Raw genomic sequence first — 21,776 nt, 5'->3', positions numbered from 1 at the left:
CTGAATGCTATGGTGATTCTCCATAGGTTTTTAAGGGTGGAGCCTAAGCAGCATTAACAATATCATCACTACTTTAAATTAAAATATAGTGCAACTGTAGCTATAATTAGTTATTTTTAAAATGTAGATTGACGTCAAATGAAAAATGAGCTGAACCTTTTTTTTTTGTACAGATTTGTACAGTAAACACTACTAGGACTGCAGACTTCCCAGTATGCATAGATGTCATTGTAAAACCTACATGTTTTACTTATAAACTCTTATGTTCGAACATGTGTTTGATCCAGTGATAAATAAATCATCTGTCCATCTATTACAACACCACAGCAGAGCAAGAGGCAGGAAGCCTGGCACAACAGCCACTGGCATGAATAACAAACACAGCAAGAAGGAGGAAGAGTCGGTGCAGCATCGACCTGGGACAAGGTGATGAGGATGGGCTGTGATGGGACCGCTGCTTGGCAGGCCTGACTGCTATTACGTGTGTGTGAACAGTGTGTATGTGTCCTTACTGCAGTGGTGTGGAGCTTCATTTTGAATTTTTCCAGATAGAGCCACTGTTTGGACTCGCTGGGGTCCAGGTCATGGTAGAAGTCACGGGCAGCATAACCAAAGCTGTGGAACTTCCTGTCTGGAGTCAGCAGGATGGTGGTTGGAGTCTTCTGATTGGACACACCAGGGTCCCCGCCTTCCCAACGCCTGCGAGGAAGTCAGTTATTATTTATGTACCATAAATCTGTATTTCTGCTTTCCTGGTAGTCAAATAAAGACTTTTTGAACTGTAGGCAGCTTAACATTGTCATGAATAATCGTTAGGCTGTTGAAACCACCCAACTTCTGACCATCAAATGCACATACAAATAAGCATCTATTACGAGTTATATGCAAAGTGCAAAGTGATTTCAGTTCATGCTTTCTGTAACATTCACAGTTTACTCGTGAACACTTGTATTTGGGTCAAGTCGGTCATTACATTGTGTCAGGATAACATGATCCTCTCTTGTAGGCTAATTGAGACAACACAGTATTTCTGGATAAATCGAGGTCAGCTATTATTAGTCATATGTTCCTTGGGAGAGGTACATGATGGAAAGGCAGGGGCCATCTCACTAAGAGCACCTGATGTGAAGAGGAAATCGTTTGGGAGATCTTGGAAAGAACTGGATGGAACTGCTAACAGCTGGGATATCTCCTACATTTTCATCCGGAATAACAGTGAGTCATGCTGCTGTCTGTTCTCACTCTGCTTTGTGTAATCTGCCTCCAACTCTCTGTTGGTGTGTGTTTCTGCATATCTCATGTTATTTTAGTCTGCTCAGTAAATGTGGGTATTACAGCAATCATAATACTATATTGTCCTTTATGTTTTTTGATTTCAATCAACTGTAAACATATAATGTACAACTGCTGTTCTCTCACATACATGCATACAGGACGACAGCACAGGAATGAACTGTCTTTCTATGAGGAATATAGCTTTTCCTTTGTAAGAGGACAATTATGTCTTAATTTAAAAGTTACAGTCTTGCTTAAATAAATGGCATTATTTAAAAACTATTACTGATCTGTCCCTGACTGTGATTGGCAAATTGGAGAACAGATCTACATCCCATATATAAAACGATATGTTTTATTTGATCTCCTCCATTACAGAGAGCTCAAGCACCATGCAACACATTGGCTACACTCACAAGACATTGTTTATCTACTTTCTTCGCACAATACTAATAATCCATATGAACAGATATCTGCATATGATTGCAGAATTTGTAGGCAACGTTAAAGATTTCTGGTTCCTGTCTGTAGTTCGATTAGTATTGCTTAATAGAGCAGTCTATGGTTAAATGCAGGTCCATCTGGAGAGCAAAATAAAAAAAGGAAAGCATTGGCAGAAATGAAACCTCAGATCTCAGGTGGCATGTGGCGCAGTGGATAGAGCCTTGGTGTTGGGATCAGGGGGTCACAGGTTCAAACCCCACTACAGTCAGCATGTCGTTGTGTCCCTGAGACACTTCACCCCAAATTGCTCCTGTGGGGATTGCCCACAGTATTGAGTATGTAAGTCGCTTTGGATAAAAGTGTCTAACAAGTGAAATGTAATAATGTAATAATAATAATCTCATTGGGTACTGACTGACGAGGATTTAGCTCTTTATGCCCTAAAATTGAAATAATGCGGTTGTAGTCTGTCAACTCCATTCTAAGATTAAAGATGTTAAGACGGCTGTGAACAGTAAGCGGCGCACAGACAGGAAGTGTTGTACTGATATCCACTGGCCCCTGCCTCCACAGGCTAAAAGCCACACTGTTATCCGGAGGGTTCTTAGATTGTAACATGCATGACTGCAGACAATTGGCCGTCTGCAAAACAAATGAATGCAATAAACTTTACTCAAACTGCACACAGCAAAGCCGTACAGGTATGGTAACAGAACTCAGCACAGATTCTCCAGGACAATCATTCCTCTATTTTAAAAACACAACTTCATATTTGTGACGCTTAAAGAGTTTTGAAAGATGAAGAGCAGCTGGATGTATTGTGGGACATACTTGATGGCATTACACTTTTAATGGGATTTGTTTAATTTGTTTAAATAGTATGGCAGCCCTATCCTTTAGGTCAGAACACCAGCAACACGCCAGGCAGCCTGTCCAGATTAGGGTAGAAAGCAAACAACGCTTATACTGAATCATGCACCTCACTGAAGCATACACTGAGTAAAATGTGTCTTTTTCTATGAGAAGGCCAACTATAAAAAAAATGTAGACTGAAAAACTGAAACGTTTACTTTAATCAAATGTATTATGTCATCAAATGTCACATAACTGTATTCGGTTAGTTGAAAGCAATAATATCAAGTTTAATAACACATATATTGCTTTCAACTAACCTAATACCGTTTTTTGAAATGTGTTGACATAATACACTTAATTAAAGTCAATGTGTCTGTGTTGTCAGTGTATTCAATGCAAATAATATCTGGAAGCTGCATCTCTGTGAGGTTTTGAGGAGATGAGGAGCTGTGACGCCAGCAGGTTTCTGGATCATTTGTTTCCCTCACAACACGTGAGGCCAGCTGGTGAATGCTAATGTTCAGTATATAGTGTGAGGAATGTCTGGTACCAGCACCCAGAACACCCCCACCCGCCTGATACAGCTTTTCTCTGGTTCCTTGCTAGAAACGTAAACCCTGCCAGGATCCAGGACGCCTGTGTCCAGCTCTTGTTTTTGTAAGGATTCCAGCAGAGCAGGGATCTAAATATTCAGGCATCTGGATCTGTTTAACTGCACATCTAGTAACACTTCAAATATCTCATTCTGTTTCTTATGATAGTCAGAGACAATGACTGGTGTGAGAGGGAGTTCCTGAGGCAAAGTCCCAAGGCCTGTGTGGGATATTTCCTCTTTAAAGGTATTAAAGAATATAATACTTTTTAACTTACTTTTAAAATCACAAGCTATAAGTGTGTTTCTGTTGGTTTGGATAAATATGGAACATTTAAAGTATAAAAACAAATCGCTTTCAGGATTAGTAATTATGTTCTAAATCCCTACCCTTCCTATGTTTTGTAACTTAGTGACTTTTAAGGTGGTTAACACAAGTCCTCCTCAACACGTTTCGCAATGATGACGTTCGAGAAGAAAAACTAAATATAACACCTGCTCAACCAATGTTTTTTTCTTTTCTGAATGATGTAGATATCTTCAGGGGTTATCTCAAATATAGCCTGGTTTATTTGTTTGTAAGTGTATGTGCCTCCATTTCTTTTTAACTAAATCACGAAATCCCACAATGCAGCTCTAGAGAGAATGCCAAGAATCACACATGAGTCATTGAAATAAACTCCTGTCAGCTGTTAACCCCTGTGGTGCCTGGCCCTGAGGGGTCATGCGACTCAGTGTCAGGCCCCAGCTCCACGGGAACCCATACGGCAAAACGCATCGGAGTAACGCAAATGCAACCGCAAAAAACCTTCCGCCCACACGCAATATACACCGGATTGTGTCAAGCTCCACGAGACGGCTCCGTTTACATCCAACCGCTGGAAAAGCTGCAGTACATATGCCGAACCTGTACGTGGCGCTGTAACTTCCTCCACAAAAGCAGCAACTTCCTCCACAAAAGCAGCGAAGAAGAATGGTTGTCATGGCTGCACTTCTGTTTATTCTCCGCGGTGGGGGCGGAGGGAACCGCGCAGAGTTTTTCGCCGGTCAATGTGTGTTAAAGTTTAAATCTTCATGCTTCCTCATGCAGCAGCTGATCCAGTAAGTAAACCCGACAGTAAAAATAAACATATTTATAACTAGTTTAGGTAGTTTGAGAGGTAATTAAAATAGCTAAGGGTGGTGATCTGACTTGAAGTGTGTGTTTTGCTCCCGCTGCATCACAGCGGGAGGAGCTGCGTGTCTCTGTCCTGTCAGATTAGACTTCACTCGCGTTTATGTCCATATCGAGATAAAGATAAATAATCTGAATTCAGTGTGCAGTGTACTTTTGCGGGGGTGAGCAGCAGAGGTGGGGAGAGGCGGGGCTATGAAACGGATGACCGTATAGGCGACCCCACGGCCCCGTTGGACCCCCCAGAGCGCTCCGTTCCCAGATCTATCCACCTTTGGACCCGTTGTCGTTTGCGGGGTCTGTTTCTACGTTTCCCTTACGGCGTCGTCGAGCTTAAAGGGCTATACGCATGAGAAATATGCGGATTCAACCCGTTTTCGTCCCCGTGGAGCCTAGGCCTCAGAGTTCAGCTTTTTTCACTAATAATTGATCATCCTAGAAGATGTTCTCAAAAACCTAGGTTTCTGTGTGAATTCTCTCAGGCACACTGTACTCTGTCATTCTAAATCTACCATCATTTAGTCCGGTTCTAGTGGTTTCTGTGCTCAAATGTTTTAATCAGATGTGCTCAACTATAACTGCAAGCACAAGGCTTTTATTACAGCCTGCTGGTCGAGACACATTGTTAGCACATGCACATTTTTAAAGTTACATTATGTGTAAGTGGCATCATCTCTGCAAACCCAAAAAACTGTTAGCAATGAGTCTATCATTTGGAATAGTTTTATTGTTTTTGAAATATGGTACCTAATACTTTTCTTCAATACCTTATGTTGAGTGATATCAGCATACTGTTTCAACAACCCATCTTTTAATAAAAAAAGAAAAAAGGAATTCAAATGTGCCAATGTTTTTACTCTTTGGTTTGAATATGAGCTTGTGTTTGAATTAGGATATTTGAGATAAAAGGTCTTCTGATTTAAACAAGGTATTACAAAATATTGATTTAAGTCCAGTTGCAAAGGATTTCAGATTTCGAAGATGGTGGGATGTGCACATGCTGATGCAGCTCCACCCCCACAGAGTGTCTGCACTGCAGTGCTGGCCTACCTCATGGTGTGAATGCACTCCGGCTCCTTAGTGAAGGCGTAAGCATAACCGCTGGACGTGGTGCCAAAGTCAATGGCTACCACCACCACGAAGGAGGGGCCCGACGGAACCTGGTCCGTGTCGTTCTGCTGCAGGAGGGGGTGGGGGGGGGGGACAGGATGAGATGCTGATTCAAATTCAATTCTTAGGCTTTATTGTCATGTGCACAGTCTCTACAGTGTAGAAATGGCAATGAAAATCTTTAAGCCCAAGCTCCTCCAACAATGCACCAAAATATATACATGAAATAATAAAACACATTTAAAAAACAATAAAATAGTGCAAGACCAATGTGCAAGTAATGCAGATGAAGTAAACTATATACATGTACAAACAAATAAATTCAATAAGCTAAATAATGCAGAGAATACTTTAAGTGACCAAGTAAATGCAGGAGTCTATATACATGTAAATATAATAAGAAAGACAAGAACAGAATCTACAATTACATATTGTACAGTGAAATAAAATACTGTTTATTGTAGTAATAAATCAATTGTAAGATGCAAAGAATGTCTCCAACAGCAGGGTTATACACACACACACACACACACACACACACACACACACACACACACACACACACACACACACACACACACACACACACACACACACACACACACACACACACACACACACACACACACACACACACACACACACACACACACACACACACACACACACACACACACACACACACACACACACACCAATGTAGGCTGTACTTCATGCTTTCACATTCACAACACACATCAACAGCATCAGGTCCAAAGCGGTCACTGAAAGACATCGGATCAGGTCAATAATATCACTTATTTCTAAAGATCAAACCAGCATCCAGCACACCACACATGGACACACACAGAGCTCTGACATATTTACAGCTCATTCTGAGGCCTGGCTGTAGAGCTGCACAGTGATGGAGGATGTGTTCTGTGGCCTGTGTCCTATCACTGTTGAAGCTGCCCCCCCCCCGCTGGGGTGCTCTAACATTGTTATTTAAGATACATGAGCGAGTGAGGGGAAACAATGAATAATTGGTGGAACGAGCAGACAGACCAGACACTGTTGTTTTTATGCCATGGAAGGAAAGAAAGTCCTTTTGCCGTATTCACAAAATGTAATATGAGCCTCGAAAGACAGATATTGCATTAACCAAACTGTACCTCAACATACTATATTATCAGAAGATGAACAGATTAAATGTGATTTAACATGTGAGCACATAATGCAAATAGACTGTAATGCAACACTATAACACCCCTGTTGTGCAATATTACTTATGTTCAATATATATATATATGTATTTATACCGCTTTATAACTATTATTATTATTATTATTAATGGCTGCTATCCCTTAGTAAGACAATTTAACTACTGTAATACATCTTTAAACAACTGTGCAATATGAACTTCCACTTAAATACTATCACTTTGCTGCTATCACACTACTTTATAAGTGCAACACATTTTTAAATACTGTAACTGGTTGTGTATTTTGTAAATTGTAATTTGTGTATTATACACACAGAGAGCATGAGAAGAACAGAGAATAGTCACTGATGTGATTAGAGTTACCTGAGTGTGTGAGGGAGACAGGGGGGTGATTCCAGGGTCCCCCATGCTCTTAGCTGGAGACGGATTAGCCATTTCTTCTGTAGAGGAAGAGAGAAAGATATTCATGTTACAATCTATATTCTATATTGTATGTTTCATCATTTATTTATGACTTGTACTACTTTTACTTTGCGAACAGTAAAAAGATGAGGAGGAGCTCAAAAACAATCTGGAATCTGAAACCAATGGAACATGATTGTCTTTGAATCAGGATGCTCTTATACTTCAGGGCAATATATATATATTTTTAACAACAACTGAAAAAAAAAGTTCAGCCTGCCCATAAACTAGCTAGTTAGGGTTTGTTAAGTAAGGCCACACAGTTCCCAATGTTATTTGAAAGTTGTGTAATCCTGCAATCCATCACAATGATCAGACTCTTCCTTTAGAGTTGGCACAATGGTAACTATCCTTTCTGGTGTTTTGGATATCATCAACACAGCCCAGTTCAAAAGTACAATGAATAAATCATTCAATATGAAGAGCATGAGTCGCTTTTGTTCTTTACTCCGGCCTTCTTTTGTTACGTTGGGCCGGCTGGCAGATGTGATGACCATATAACCATACTGTATTACCATGGTTACTGAAGGAACTCAACTCAAGCATGTTGTATAATTAGGCTGTATACAAAATGATGGTATTTGAGTAATAAAGACCTCTGACCTTGGGACTTAACTCAACTCAAAGTCAATTTATCAGCTTGCTAATTTCAGCCTGAATGAAGGCCTGAAGCAGAAGAGATCAGGTACCTGTGAACCTTCCCACTCACAGGGAAGAGGTCAAAGGTCATGGACCAGGAGTAGGTGGGCAGCTGGAGAAAGATCCAGAAGGACATTCTGATGCCATTTTAACATGCATGCACAGGGGCTACCTTCTCACCAAATAACAACCACCTTCGTACCACTTCAGAAGGTCTCATGATCAGGACCGAGCAAACATCCACTGACCAACACCATGAGGAAAAGCTACTGTCAAACGTTATGCTACTGCTGGTGCTATTATCAGGACAGTTTAGTTAACTATCACATATGACAAAGAAAAGAACAAATCATCTTATTTGAAATGCGTAAGCTAATTAATTTTGATATTAAAAGGACTGAATACATTTTCAACAATTGCAGTTGTAGGTCAATGTTTGGTTGATTCACTAATAAATAAATGCACTAATCTCTACACACACTTCATATTACCACACAGACACGTAACAGAAGACTTCACACCGTGTGGAGAGAAACGAATGCCCTCATTAAGATGCTGTACTGGTATTGTGAGTTATGGTATATTCATGTACTTGAATATATTGACTAAACCAGAGGTTGCGCTAGACTTTTTCGCTGTCCGTCATTTTGACGGACAGGATCATAACATTTCCGTCAAAATCCATTATTACCCGTCGGCCTGGTTTGGAAACGGTATAATTTCCTTTTGGGCGGGCATGCATAACACGGCATAACACCGGAGCCCCGCTGCGGGGAAACTTTGGCGCTGTTCTGAGTTTGTTCTAATCTGTCAAAATGACGGAAGGCTTTCAGATTTTTCCGTCATTGTTAAAAAATAATCCGTCATAGACGGAAAATATTCAGTTAACGCGAACTCTGGACTAAACACACAGGACAAGTACTGCTCATTGATTGGCAATATCTTTTTTTCTCCACATTTTTCTGTTACTTCAATAATTATATCCAACCATTTTTAAATGTTTCCTTTGTGCACTGAACATCAGAACTCAACATATTTTAAACATAATATTACTGTCAAAGTACATATAGCAAAACCTTTGTGGAGAAAGCAGAAAGCATGGATAACATTTAACACAGACTCATTGCTGAGACTTGCCATATGTCTGTAACATCACCTGTGCCCATTTAATACTGAATACATCTTGTCGTTGATTAGCGGGGTTTAGAAATGGCAAAAAAGTAAATCTATGAAAAGAGCCGTGTGCAAAAAGTGCCAAGTTGAATTCAATGTGGGTGCAAAGCCGAACATGTGCTTGGGGTTTGGGAGACATGAGCTTAGGTTTTGTTCTGTGAGCCTCACTAATAATCATTATGTGTCACTTGCTCATTTGTGTGAAAAAATTAATCTGCTATCAGTATCTGAAATCAGCTCAAGACTGATCAAATGCTACAAACACACTTTGAATAAATGAAGCAGAGCAGAAATCCTCCTGGTTTGATCCTAATGAGCGCTTCCAATCAGTGGGTGGAGGGTCTCAGAGAGCATCAGCTCTGCCGTCTGATGCACCTGTCTCTAAACACAATGACATTTCAATAAGAGATTGTCTCCCCATTTGCTGCCATCATTTTCATTAGTTGGACTTAATAGCCTCCACAGAAAGTGTTCTTTGAATGCACAGAATAATAATACTCCCTCGACATATTGTAAGTGTCTGGCAGAATTGTCTCACCACAGGACATCAAGTTATCCATCCTTTTTTCCGCCTCGATCACCCTTTTCTCTTGTCCACCCCTACAGAGTAGATGAGTGGTCTGAAGACCCGTAATACACTTTTCCAGGCAATTACGGTGCAGAATTACAGACCACCTGTGGCTAGACTCCATCTAGAAGCCCACTCCCAGAACCACCTTTACAACCTTCCTTTTTATTCCTAACAATTGCCAGAAAAATCAAATCACAATTAGAGAAGTAAAGTGATTGCGCGTTTGTAGCAGATAATATCTCAAGTGCTGTATTACACAGGTTCTGCTGCTATTGTGCTAGCTCCGTTTGTTTACCTCCATGCACTAAGACATTTAATCACAGAACAGGTAGATGTGCATTGTGAATGGAAACTGTTTGTTAACAATTTTCATTCTTTCGACCCTACTTTTAAATAAAATCTAAAAGTATCAAGATATAGTCACACCAATCAATAGTGAGTACAGTCACCGGTTTACAGCTGTGTGTAGAACCCTGACATTGTTGAACTTCCACACACACCCTGCTTCACTATGTAGTCATTTGTATGAAGTTCTAACCTAGCTTTTTTTGGTTTTTCGTAAGGGTTAACCTGTTAACCGATACCTTACGCACATGTTTCTAAGAACGTATAACACTGTAAAAAAAAGAAGAAGCAAAGAACGTCTCAACATGAGGAGATAACCGTTTACTTATCACCACAGGTTTGAAACCATTACTGTCGCTGACCATTTATGTTTCACGGGCTTACTTTTATGTAACTGGTTACATTTGTAGTTATATTTCTTTATCATCATTGTACACAATAAACTGTCTTCTCTCCTTTTTCTTTTAATTTGTTGTCTTCTTCTATTTTAATTATATATTTTGCATTCTTTTTTTCCTTTCTCTTTCCTTTTTTTATGTGTAAATATTACAGTAATATTTAAAGACCTATTATGAACTTTACTATAGGCTCTATGTCTATTAAACATTTTGAATAGTATCCTGATGGCAGTGCTCGTTATTAACCAATACTGCAGCAGCGATGAGGTCATCCAGGCTCCTGATTGGCTGAAGAACATCATGTTCCACAGTGGAGGGGCATCATTAAAATTAAACAGGAAATGTTGTATTCCTCTAAAAACCAGCTGAACTCAAGTTGACATAGCAACGCTGACTGTGCCGCTGAAAGGATGGTAAGTCTCTATTTCTCTCCTCTCTGCAGGAGCAGTGACTTCCTGTTGGCCTCACATTCCATCTATCCCCAAACAACTGTTCCTCAGAGGCCCGAGCCACGAGAGCTTGTTGGTAAAATGATCAGGCACTTGACTAAAAAAAGTCAATTAGTCTAAGTACAACTGGAAACAGATTCCTTAGAGTTTAAAAGGCCCACATCAATAAAGAAGGTCACTCTCACTGAGGGTCTGCCTGATGAAGAGCAGCTAATCCAAAACATGCTTTTAGCTGCTCTCACGGGAGAGCAGTCACCAGAGCGGCAACTTTACCTGGACCTAACCCTACGCTTATCCCTACCGTTTCTGTTATCACTATTGTATTCACTTCCAGTTCACCTGACCCTTCAACTCCCCTCCTGTGTGTCTGTCAGCAGGGTGCAGTGTAGAGCGCTGTGTTGTGTTTGTGTACCAGGAGCACATGTGAGGCGTGTTGCCCTGCCCTGATTTCCATTGCACATTACAAATATTGCAGCGAGCATTTGCTGCGTCAAGATTTGAAGTGAAGCTACACCTGCGTGTGCTTTCTGTGGCTTGATCACTTCGATTAAAAAAGACATTCTACAAGTTTACCTTCATCTGGCTCGAATGCCTTACAGCTTTAAAGTGCAGCGATGCTATAATCCAGCAAACTGTATATAGTTTAAATATTGTTAATGTTCAGAAAATTGTAAAGAAAGCTGCAGAGAATCTTTGGAAATCAGAGAAGATAATAGAAGGCTGTTTCAGAGGACAGTGGTGTCTAAGTCTGATGAAACACAGACAGAAACAAAGCGGTTCCCTACAATAGCAGCAGAGGAGCTCATTAAATTCACTGAGAGGCACAAACACAACACACTATCAAAGAGCCACATTCATAAAGGAAGAGTTTGAGCAGAGAATGTGCCGTTTCTTCTTCCCATGTGAGGTCCCATTCATCTGTGCCACGCAAAGAGAGACTCCCCCCCACACACTCCTCTCTCCCCGGCCCACTGCATCCACTTGGCCATCAGCCCAGACACACAGTGCAGAGAACCAGCCTGACAACAGCTGCAGCCACCAACACACAGCATGTCACTTCTGAACACACACAGACCTGCACACACACTGTGAGGTAGATGACACGGGCCTTTGAGGATGAATGGAAACACATTTCTAAAATGAAGCTACAATTAGAGCTTTCAGATACTCAACACCTTATGTTTAAACATGTTTTTGCTAAATGTCATATTGTCGTGCTGGATGAAGCATCTCAAACAGGTTATGCTTGAACACATAGTGATGTTACTGTGCTACTTTCAGAGGCTGCCGGACACAGATGTACAGTAATAATGACTATGCTAGAACGAGTTCTCTGGCTCGACAGAGGTCAAATAATAGCAGTATATAGAACTTTATTATCAGAAGCATTTCTGCCATTTTAACGCAAAGGTTTATCATCTATCATTGGTTGATATCTATGTCTGTTTATATAATTGGTTGTCTTTATATTTGTCAGATCAAACTGTGTTTATTTGTGGGAAACACAATCAAACATCGTAAAACGTAGTGAAAACATTGAAGCAGTATAACCATGTATGAGCAAGATGGAACGATATAATGATGCATACAGCATATTCAAGTTTTTAAAGTATTACATGAGATCCACCATGCAGCATCTACTTAAAGGTCCCCTAATATACTGTTTTTCATCAATATATTATAGGTCTCAGATATATACAAAACATGTCTCTGAAGTGTTTTGCTCCAAACACCAAACAGATCATTGCAGCATCCCATAATATAAGCCCCTCTGTTTCAGCCCTGTTTCAAAAGTGCTGATTCTCGGTCTGTTATGGCGCATTTTCACTACAGCGCGGTTTAAGCGTGACGGCCCGTTTTTGGTTGCGTTTCCACTTGGCGTAGTACCGGCTAGCGGGTACTATTTCACAGTTTTTCTGGCCCCATAAAATCGAGGTTCTTAGCGGGCCAACAACCAGGCTGAGTCGGGCTGAGTATGCTCAATTATGGCGCATTTCCACCATGGCGCGGAGCGCGGTTTAAGCGTGCCATGTCGTGCCGGGCCCGAAGAAAACTTCCTCCAATATTCTCACTCGGGAAAGCCCTCCCCAGCCACATCACAGTCAACCACAATTTCATCCTTTAAACAAGCCCTCAAAACCCACCTCGCCAGACTTGCTTTTCCCATGGAACCCCCCACCTAATAACTCCGCCAGTCAGGATTTTGATGTATCTGTTTTTTGGCGAATTAAATGTATTATTATTACTAATATTATTATTTTTCTTTTGCTAAATGCTACACCAATGTTTAAACCCCCACAAGAAACGTGGGTATAATATTTGAACCATCTTTTGACCCACACCTAATTCTTCCAAATCAAAAAAATCAAATCAATCCATCTGTCCAACATTTCAGCTAGAGATCTAGAATAACTATGCCCTTTTTTTCACGCTTAAATATTTGTAATGTAAGTATTTTCTTCTTAGCCAAGAAGCCCTATCCCGCCTGCCACTCGTGTAAAACGCTGCAGCCAGGTGCATTACTAAACCCATTGTAGATCCAACATCACACTGATGCTGGCCTCCCTTCATTGGCTCCCGATAAAGTAAATAATACATTCACTTTGGCATTCTGGAACTGTCTGCCCTCTGTTAGTTGTTTCATTCTGTAAACCATACTGCTTCAAAAACAAGAAAATATGGTCTCATTTAAGCTGAAACTGAAGAGGATCTGTATTTTATGAAATCGACTCTACATTGTAAGACTATCATTCCATATTCTTAGGCTTAAGCAAACATGTGACAGATATAACACAGCCTGTCGGAAGCACATCTCCTGGTACTATGAGTAATTGACTATCAAATTGATTAATCACACTAACAATCATACGTAAAGTGTAACTGCTGATTGTCATTGACATACTAAATTAGATTTATACAATTATTTTAAATGATCCAGCTCACTCAGACGGTCCAGTGAACTTTGAATTATGAAACATCTGCACTGCAGGTCAGGCAAGCATCTCTGCACTGCTCCAGTCACAGACAAACAGCAAGGCAGCAGAATATTAGTGTCCTAACCACACAAAATATGCTATAATGTATGGATTTGCTCTTTGAAATGCTGTTAGTCCAGCCCATCTTGGCAGTTACTACAAGAAAATCCAAGAGGGAATAAAGCCTGCAGCTCAGATGGACTGAAACACCTGTAAATCCTCTCCATATATCTACCCATGTTCTACCACTTATACAGCTCTGGGACACAGTGGCAGAAGCTAATTAAAGCAGCTTAGATGTCCTTTTCCACATGCCCTCCAACTCCTCCAGGGGAATCCAGAAAAGCCTCCAGGCAGGGCTGGGACATTAGTTCCAAGTGTATTCCTCACAAAATGTTAATTATAATGTAATACAGAATGCAGTTGTTGTTTTTTGGTTGGACAGTATATATATTTTACTTAATCTATGAAAAAATAAATACATTTAGCTCAATTTATTTTTCATGGGGTTTAGAGCAGAGCGAACCCAAATGCAGACAGACAGCGGTTCAAACGAAAAAATACCTTTATTCAGTTAGCCAGGCGAAACAAAACAACAAAAACTCTATATTTCCCACTTCAAGATACAGGGTTCTTACACCTTTTCCAAAGTCAAATTCAAGCACTTTTCAAGGTGCATTTTCAAGCTTTTCAAGCATCTTACAGCTGTTGTAAATTACATATTTATATACACATACTTATACTCAAATGATTATTTCCCTACCTCACATTAAATCAGATGTTCTTTATGCTATAAACAACCAAATGTGTGTTTCATAATAGCATTCTACATGAGGATGAAAAATTAAAAATGTTAGAAAAGAAAACTATGTTTAATATTTCAAAATGAGTGACCCATCTGTACGTAGACTGGGCATCCCATATAACCTGGCTGAGCCAATATAAAACAATCAGCCAAATAACTTTTCAATACATTATTGATTACTATTTTTGAGGTACTTTTAGGTTGGCAGTAAACACAAGTCAGAGGTAAATGGTGTACTTTGACTCCACTACATGTATTTAATACCTTTAGTTACTTTACAGATGTGGATGAATGATGTGAAATATAATCAAGTGTTAAATCAGACTTTAGTTCCACCTGGAGTAAATCCACAAGCTACTCTGTAGTATACAAAGTCATTCAAACTAGCTGCAACTTTACCAGCTTTGAGAACACTTTAATGATCAATAATTATAAAACATATCATATACAATTATTAGGGATGCTCCGATCGCCAATTTTGGAGCCGATCGCCGGAATCAGTATCGGCCGATACCGATATCGCTCTCTTTTCCTCTCTCCCCCTCTCTCCCTCTCCTGACAGCCTGTCAGTATCTCCTGCAGCTCACTGATCCAGTAATCAGTGACCCGACAGTGAAGAATAAATATATTTATAACTAGTTTAGCTTGTTCCAGAGGTAGATAAAATAGCTAAGTGTGTTAGGTCTAACTCTTAATGTGTGTTCTGCTCCGCTCACCGGTCCGTCACAGCGGGTGGAGCTGCAGGAGTTCTGCTTCACACACACGTTGCATACCGCTATTTTATTGTCATTTTCGGACACTTAAAATACTGCCAGACTAGTGAAGCCATTTTGGCAAGCTTGTTTTGCCGCGCACAGAGAAAAGTGTCATGTATTTTACATGCAACGATAGCCTAATCTAAAATGTTCTACGACAGCGTACCTTTCGTGTGGTGTGTGGCTCGTCAGCGCAGACTCTCGCATCGTTATTGTTGCACACTTTGCAGGAGGCTACTCTTGGGCTTCGCTTGACCCTCGTCTTAGCCATGGCTTGTATTTGTCTTCTGCTAGCCAACGCTCGTTGAAACGGCAACCTCCTGGCATACTGTCATCTATCACTCTCATCAGAATGCCCAGGTCACACACGTAACAAAAACACTTGCCGGTCACGCGCATTGCGCGGGAAGGCCGGAGCGGAGCTGTTTTATGTAAAAGCGAAGCAATTAAGCGCGCTCCGACTTCTTTATTTTCTTTTAATCTAAAAAGCGAAGTAAAGCATTTACAATTTCAAGCACTTTATCCCAAATTCAAGCACCATTCCCAAAATTCAAGCACTTTTCAAACCTTGAAAACACCTCGTGCAATTTCAAGCATTTTCAAGGATTTCCAGCACCCGAACGCACCCTGAAGATAAGACACAGAAGGATCTGACAACCACCAAGAGAAAACCAGAACTTGAATACTAATCCAAAAATAAAGAATTCCTTGGCTAATCACAAGGACAAGACACAGCTGGGGAGGGAAGGAAAAACACCACCAGGTGAACAGAATCAAGGCAAGTTTATTTATTTATATAATAAATAAACATTATTCTCACTTCTTACAGTACTTCTTTCAGCCATCTTTGTTTTGGTCTAATCAACAACTGGAATCTGTGAGCCTTTTCCACAGGGAAACTTACTGTGAGATCTCAGTAAGCTCAATACATGCCAAAAACAAACAGTAACATGTCTTTATATTTCTGGCTGTGGTGATCTAAAGGAGTACAGAAACAACATTTCATCTTTAAAGAGGACATATTCTGCTCATGTTCAGGTTCATAGTTGTATTTTGTGCTTCTACTGTGACAAAGTGCAGGTGTCTGCTGGTTGCAAACTTGTCTCACAGTTGAAATGTCAGAAGTGCTCTATATAAAGCTCAGAATAAACTCAACCTACTATCATAATCCTTTGTATCAGAAAGAAAGACAGAAAGATGGAGGTCCAGACCGATGATGGCTAAGGCCCCTGTGGTCAACTCTGTGAAGTGTCTTTGGGCAAGACACTGAACCCCATATTGCTTTTGGTGTCATAGCCAACAGCGTGTGAGTGTGTGTGAATGGTTATTACTCCTGATGAGCAGGTGGCAACTTTAATGGCAGCCTCTTTCACTGTGTAAGAATGTGTGTGTGAATGGTTGAAAAAGTTGTAAAAGCTCTCAGAAAAGACTAGAAGAGCTCAGCTGGAATCTCTCACTGGGTTCACTGCTGGACTTGATGGATTCCCTCTGTGGGGAGACTACGGTAGTGTGTTCTATGTTCTTCACCTTGTAACCATTACAATGCTAATGAAAGAGAAAGACACAGGCCTGTCCAAGACCTTTAGAAATGAGGACTGCATAAAATAATGCAAAGCTTCATCGCTGAAGTGGAGCCCAAAGTTGCTGACATGTACTGACGAAGAAAACCAAGAAGTCCTTTCAGAGGTTCTTTAAAAAGAGCACAGCAGCAGATAAAGGTGATTCCTCTGAAGTATTCTGTGAAATCAGAGTCAACTACCTGCTCACACCTTCCATAGACAGGAAGGAAGATCTCTTTGCAAGCTGGAAAACATACAAAGTTCAGACTTGGTATTAACATGTGTCTTTTGTGATCATAACTCAACAGGCTTAAATACAGGTTTTAAGTGTTGGACCCAAGAAGCATTGCGGTTGCAGAGAGATCCGACACATTCCAGATGGTCTGGGCTGCATATGGCCACATTCCTTTAGCAGTGCTTACGCAAATGCATCCTAGACCACATGGAAGGACTGTCTCTCCAACTTACTGTATGTTCTCTGCAGAAAAGAGTGGTCAGTCACTGCTTTGTACATGAAAGAAGCCCAGTGTGTTTTGGTCATGTATGTATTTTGAAAGTACAAGCTTCAGTGCTTGTAATTTGCATGTTATAATCATACTATTGTTGATGTGTCTGTGTTTCTGTTCTGCACAGATTGCTCTCTGGAGCTCTCTGCACCACAGTTGCCTGACAAAGGCGTCCGTAATGCTGGCACAGAGGTCCCTGGTTAATGCCGATTTACTTTTACCATAATATTGTGTAGTTGAAAAATCCCAAAATAGAATACACATAAAGTTGCAAAGAAAAGAATGCCAAGTAGCACATAAATACAGTATCACTTTTTCCTTACTCATTGTTAGACGAGAGGCTTCATCATCACTAGGGATGGGTATCGTTAGGATTTTATCGATACCGATACCGATACTGCTTATCGATACCGGTATTTTTCGATTCTCTTATCGATACTTTTCAATAATTTGGTGCTCAAAATTATAGACAGGATTACAAGATGTGAAGATTAAACAACAGTCATTTTATTGTAATTTATTTTTTACATGACCATTATTCAGTTAAAACGAGACGATACGTGTGCACCTCCTCAGTGTGCGAAAAAGCACACGTCCCACCGTGGACCGGGACGTGTTATTTACAATATCGGACAAGTAGATCTTTCAATTGACTTGTCCGGCAGACAAGTGACGTTTTCCGCCCTCATTTATTGACAAATTATTGATAAATTCAGTTTACAAAAGGCAGAACTCATTCGCAATTTGTCCTTGTTCGTTTAGAAATGTTAGTTTCGGCTCTGCTTGTCGATTCCTAAGGAAATGCATCTCGCCGCTTTCTGTACTGTAGACGGGGGCGGGGTGGGGCGGGGCGGGGCGGGACGTGTAGCACAGTGGCAGGGTTGGGAAGCAAAACTCGGTTCCGAGTAGGAACAAATAACAATTGTCCGGTACCGGGATTAATAAGAGTTGTGAGGACAGGAGGCCGAGCCCCGCGGACCGCAGCTCTCTCTCTCTCTATGCTCCGGATCATCTGATCGCTGCATGGTGCAGCTCCGCGTCTCTCTCTATCTCTCTCCCTCTCTCTCTCTCTCTTTCTACACACAGCGGATCCGCTGCCCGTTTAACAGCCTCATCTTTGTCAACCTTTCTTATGTTCTTTCTCTAACACGTAATGAAGGTTATTAAGTGTTTTAGCTCCTACGTTGTTAATATTGACGCCATTTCCTTTATGAAGTAAAGCAGCCTCCCTGTCTGTGTCCTCGCGCTGTCCTCACATCCCCGTACCCCCAGACTCGGAGGAGCACAGGGATAACATTATTGTTTATGAAGCAGGGTATAGAACGTACATTATTGAAATGAAAATACTATTTATTTACTTTTACAAACAGTGAGCAGCTGCAGCATGTGTATTGCACATGCGTGCAAGCGTCTTTGAGTTGTAGAAAAGCGCTAGGCCTATAGGCTATAAATATAATGTATTATTATTATTATTAGGCCTATGTGTTGGACATGTGTGGTTGGACTCTGTCTCACAGGCAGGTTGCAGTGTAACATCAGAGGAGACTGGGCCAATTGTACATTCTCAAACTGCACCACTTAGAACTAACTAATAATAATAATAATAATAATACATTTTATTTTTATAGCGCTTTTCTAGAACCCAAAGACGCTTTACATTTGGGGAAGGGAACTAAACAATGCAGAGATTATTTTTATATAATTGTATTCAATAACCGTAACGAAATTCAACAGTATGAAGTGATTTGTAAATAGGAATACAGATTTGACTTAATGTTTTCATAAATATATTTTTCTCCCAGTTTGTCATGGGACTTATTTTTACCCTCTCAAAGAACCGGAATCGAGAACCGAAAATAACCGGAATCGAAAAGCAGAACCGGAATCGAAAAGCAGAACCGGAATCGTTAAAATCCGAACGATACCCAACCCTATGTGTGATGCAGTAAAATCTTACCGCTCACTTACGTTAGCTGTGTCGTAAAAACCGTGGGAAAATGTAAAATACGATGGTGAAGAAGAAGATTCCAGTGGCCCCAATTTTTGTCCATTCTGGACAAGTGAAAAATGTATTCGGACAAGTAAATTGCCAAACTCACTTGTTCATGGACAAGTACTCTCTAAAAACTTTTTCTCACACTGCTCCTAAACCGGAAGCTCCGGTCGGCTAAAAATTATAATCCGTTTATTGCGTTTATTATTTATAATTGTAATGATGGATTATCAGTAATCATTTTAAAGTTACATAGAGACATTGGATTAACCGTTTTCATGCCCTTGAACACAACTTTTGATCACAAAACAGCAAAGGTAAGACATAACTATCATCATGGCTACGTAAAGTGAAGAAGTTTTCTTGCTCTTTCCTGGCTGCTAGTTCAGTGAGTTTTGGTCGTACAGTGATGAGACTTATACCAATGGAATTCATGTGATATGTCGTTTGTGCAGATGGCATGACGTAGAAAAGATCGCTTTTGCCAGTTATGTGCTAAAGTAGCCGTTAGCCCTGTTAGCCCCGTTAGCCCGTTTCGCTAAGTGTTGATTTAGACTCTTGGTGTTGGACTTCTGTTCCGTGTAGGTAAAATGGTTAATATCGTCTGTTAGCTGAGTTTTTCCCGTTAAGTGGGTATGCATCATTAATAGGTTGTTAAATGTTAAGAAGCCTTGAGACGCTGTTTCTTGCAAGATGTTGCGTCTGCCCTGGGAGTCTCACAATAATAAGAGCGCTGTTAGGAGAGATGACGAGTGGCATTCACAGTGGCCAATCAGAGTGGTACTCAAACCGTATACGTCACACGGGATGAGGGTTCCCAACCAACCAGAATTGTTTAGACTAAGGAAGTAGCGTAATACATATACCGATAGCAGCACCGTTTGTCCACCGACTTAACGGTATACCGATACCGTCCAATCGGCTACCGGTACTGACTTAGTACCGGTTCTCGATACCCATCCCTAATCATCACTAATATTAACGCTAACAAAAATGTACTTGTATTCTTTCTAGGGGTCGACCGATTATCGGCCTGGCCGATTATCGAGGCCGATATTTCGCATTTTACAGATTATCGGTATTGGCCTTTTTTTAATCAAATTGTCGATACAAATTTGGCTCTGATTACGTTAGATTTTGTATCCAGTATATTTCTGCTTTACTTTTGCTTACTTTTACTTTCTGCTTTACTTTTTGCACTGTGGGAAGATGAGACGATCCATCACTATACTTTATATAAAGTTAATATAAAGTGGATCACGAAATAATGCTACAACTCCTGAATACCATCAGTTGTGAAGGGCTTTTGTTAGCCACAAAGCTAGCAACAATAACAACAACAACAACTGCTCAAGCTTAAAGGTCTCCAATTATGCTATTTTTAGGCATATATTATGGGTCTCAAATATATACAATTATATAAAAAAACATGTCTATGATGTGTTTTGCTCAAAATACCAAACAGATCATGCATTTTAGACATCCCTCATATCCCTCTGTTTTAGCCCTGTTATGGCGCATTTCCACCATGGCGCGGAGCGCGGTTTAAGCGTGCCGTGTCGTGCCATGCCCGTTTTTGGTTGCGCTTCCACTAGGCCTAGTTACGGCCCGGCCCGGCCCGGGGTCACTTTTTCACCTCTTTCCTGGCCCGACAAAATTGTGGTTCTATCGGGGCCAACAAACAGGGCTGAGTCGGGCTGAGTATGCTAAACTAGAGAGAGGATCGCTGGCAAGGGGGCTACAACTACAACAAGATGGACATATTTGACCGTGATTTAATTGTAATACACGTTTCAAAATGATGCCGAAGTAACAACATACTGATACCGGTTAGTAAAAACCATGAATTAATGCTTTGGCAAGTTTGCAGACAGACGGCAGGCGAAAAACCTTTTAAAATGCGTGTTTTCTAGATGGAGATTGGCTAAGCTAACGCAGTATATGCTCCGACCGTCCACACTCACAACAACGGCCTATACAGACATAAATAAAGCAGCGACTGTATTCACCATGACACAGGCAGTCTGTGGTGTGTACTTGTTTAACTTTTGTCGAGTTTCTGAACATATATAAGGAGCTGTGAGCTCTGAGTGCTAACAGCTAACGGCTGTGTTGTTTTTCTGGGGTTCTCAATGAAGATGACGTCACGGCTCCGCCTACACTGCGTTACTATAGTAACTACCCCAGTTCCTAAACTGTAATGGAAGCGCAGCATGAAGTGAGCCGGCCCTGTTAAGGCCCAACGCGGCCAAGCAGTACCGAGCGTGGCCGAGGCCGACCGTGTGGTGGAAATGCGCCATTAGAGAACTGTTGATTCGGGGTCCTTAGCTTGAAAAAAACAAAAGGAGGAGGGGGAGCTAATGGCTGCTCAGAATGCTACGAGATACTCAGCTAAATGCTGCCGTGATTAACGCCATATTATGTTCCAAACCACTTCAAGGATTATTTCTGAAACAGTATGGAGCTCAGCGTTTCTGCCAGGGGGGCGTCTTGCT

At 40.8% G+C, this 21,776-nt stretch overlaps 1 protein-coding gene across 4 annotated transcripts in view; it reads right to left on the bottom strand.

Annotated features, from left to right (window-relative positions):
• hspa12a (heat shock protein 12A) overlaps positions 1-21,776 on the bottom strand; it is a 62,658-nt gene that overhangs the window by 15,535 nt on the left and 25,347 nt on the right. For all 4 annotated transcript variants that reach the window (XM_034142173.1, XM_034142174.1, XM_034142171.1 and 1 more), the window contains exons 2-4: positions 7,015-7,091; positions 5,391-5,518; positions 513-699 (exon numbers count right to left, since the gene is read on the bottom strand). In XM_034142173.1, the coding sequence (XP_033998064.1) occupies positions 513-699; positions 5,391-5,518; positions 7,015-7,091 (392 nt within the window). The remainder of the gene's footprint in view (positions 1-512; positions 700-5,390; positions 5,519-7,014; positions 7,092-21,776) is intronic.

This window comes from Trematomus bernacchii, unplaced genomic scaffold (assembly GCF_902827165.1).
Source record: "Trematomus bernacchii unplaced genomic scaffold, fTreBer1.1, whole genome shotgun sequence".
Lineage (NCBI taxonomy): Eukaryota > Metazoa > Chordata > Actinopteri > Perciformes > Nototheniidae > Trematomus > Trematomus bernacchii.
This window is presented reverse-complemented; position numbering and strand designations above follow the sequence as displayed.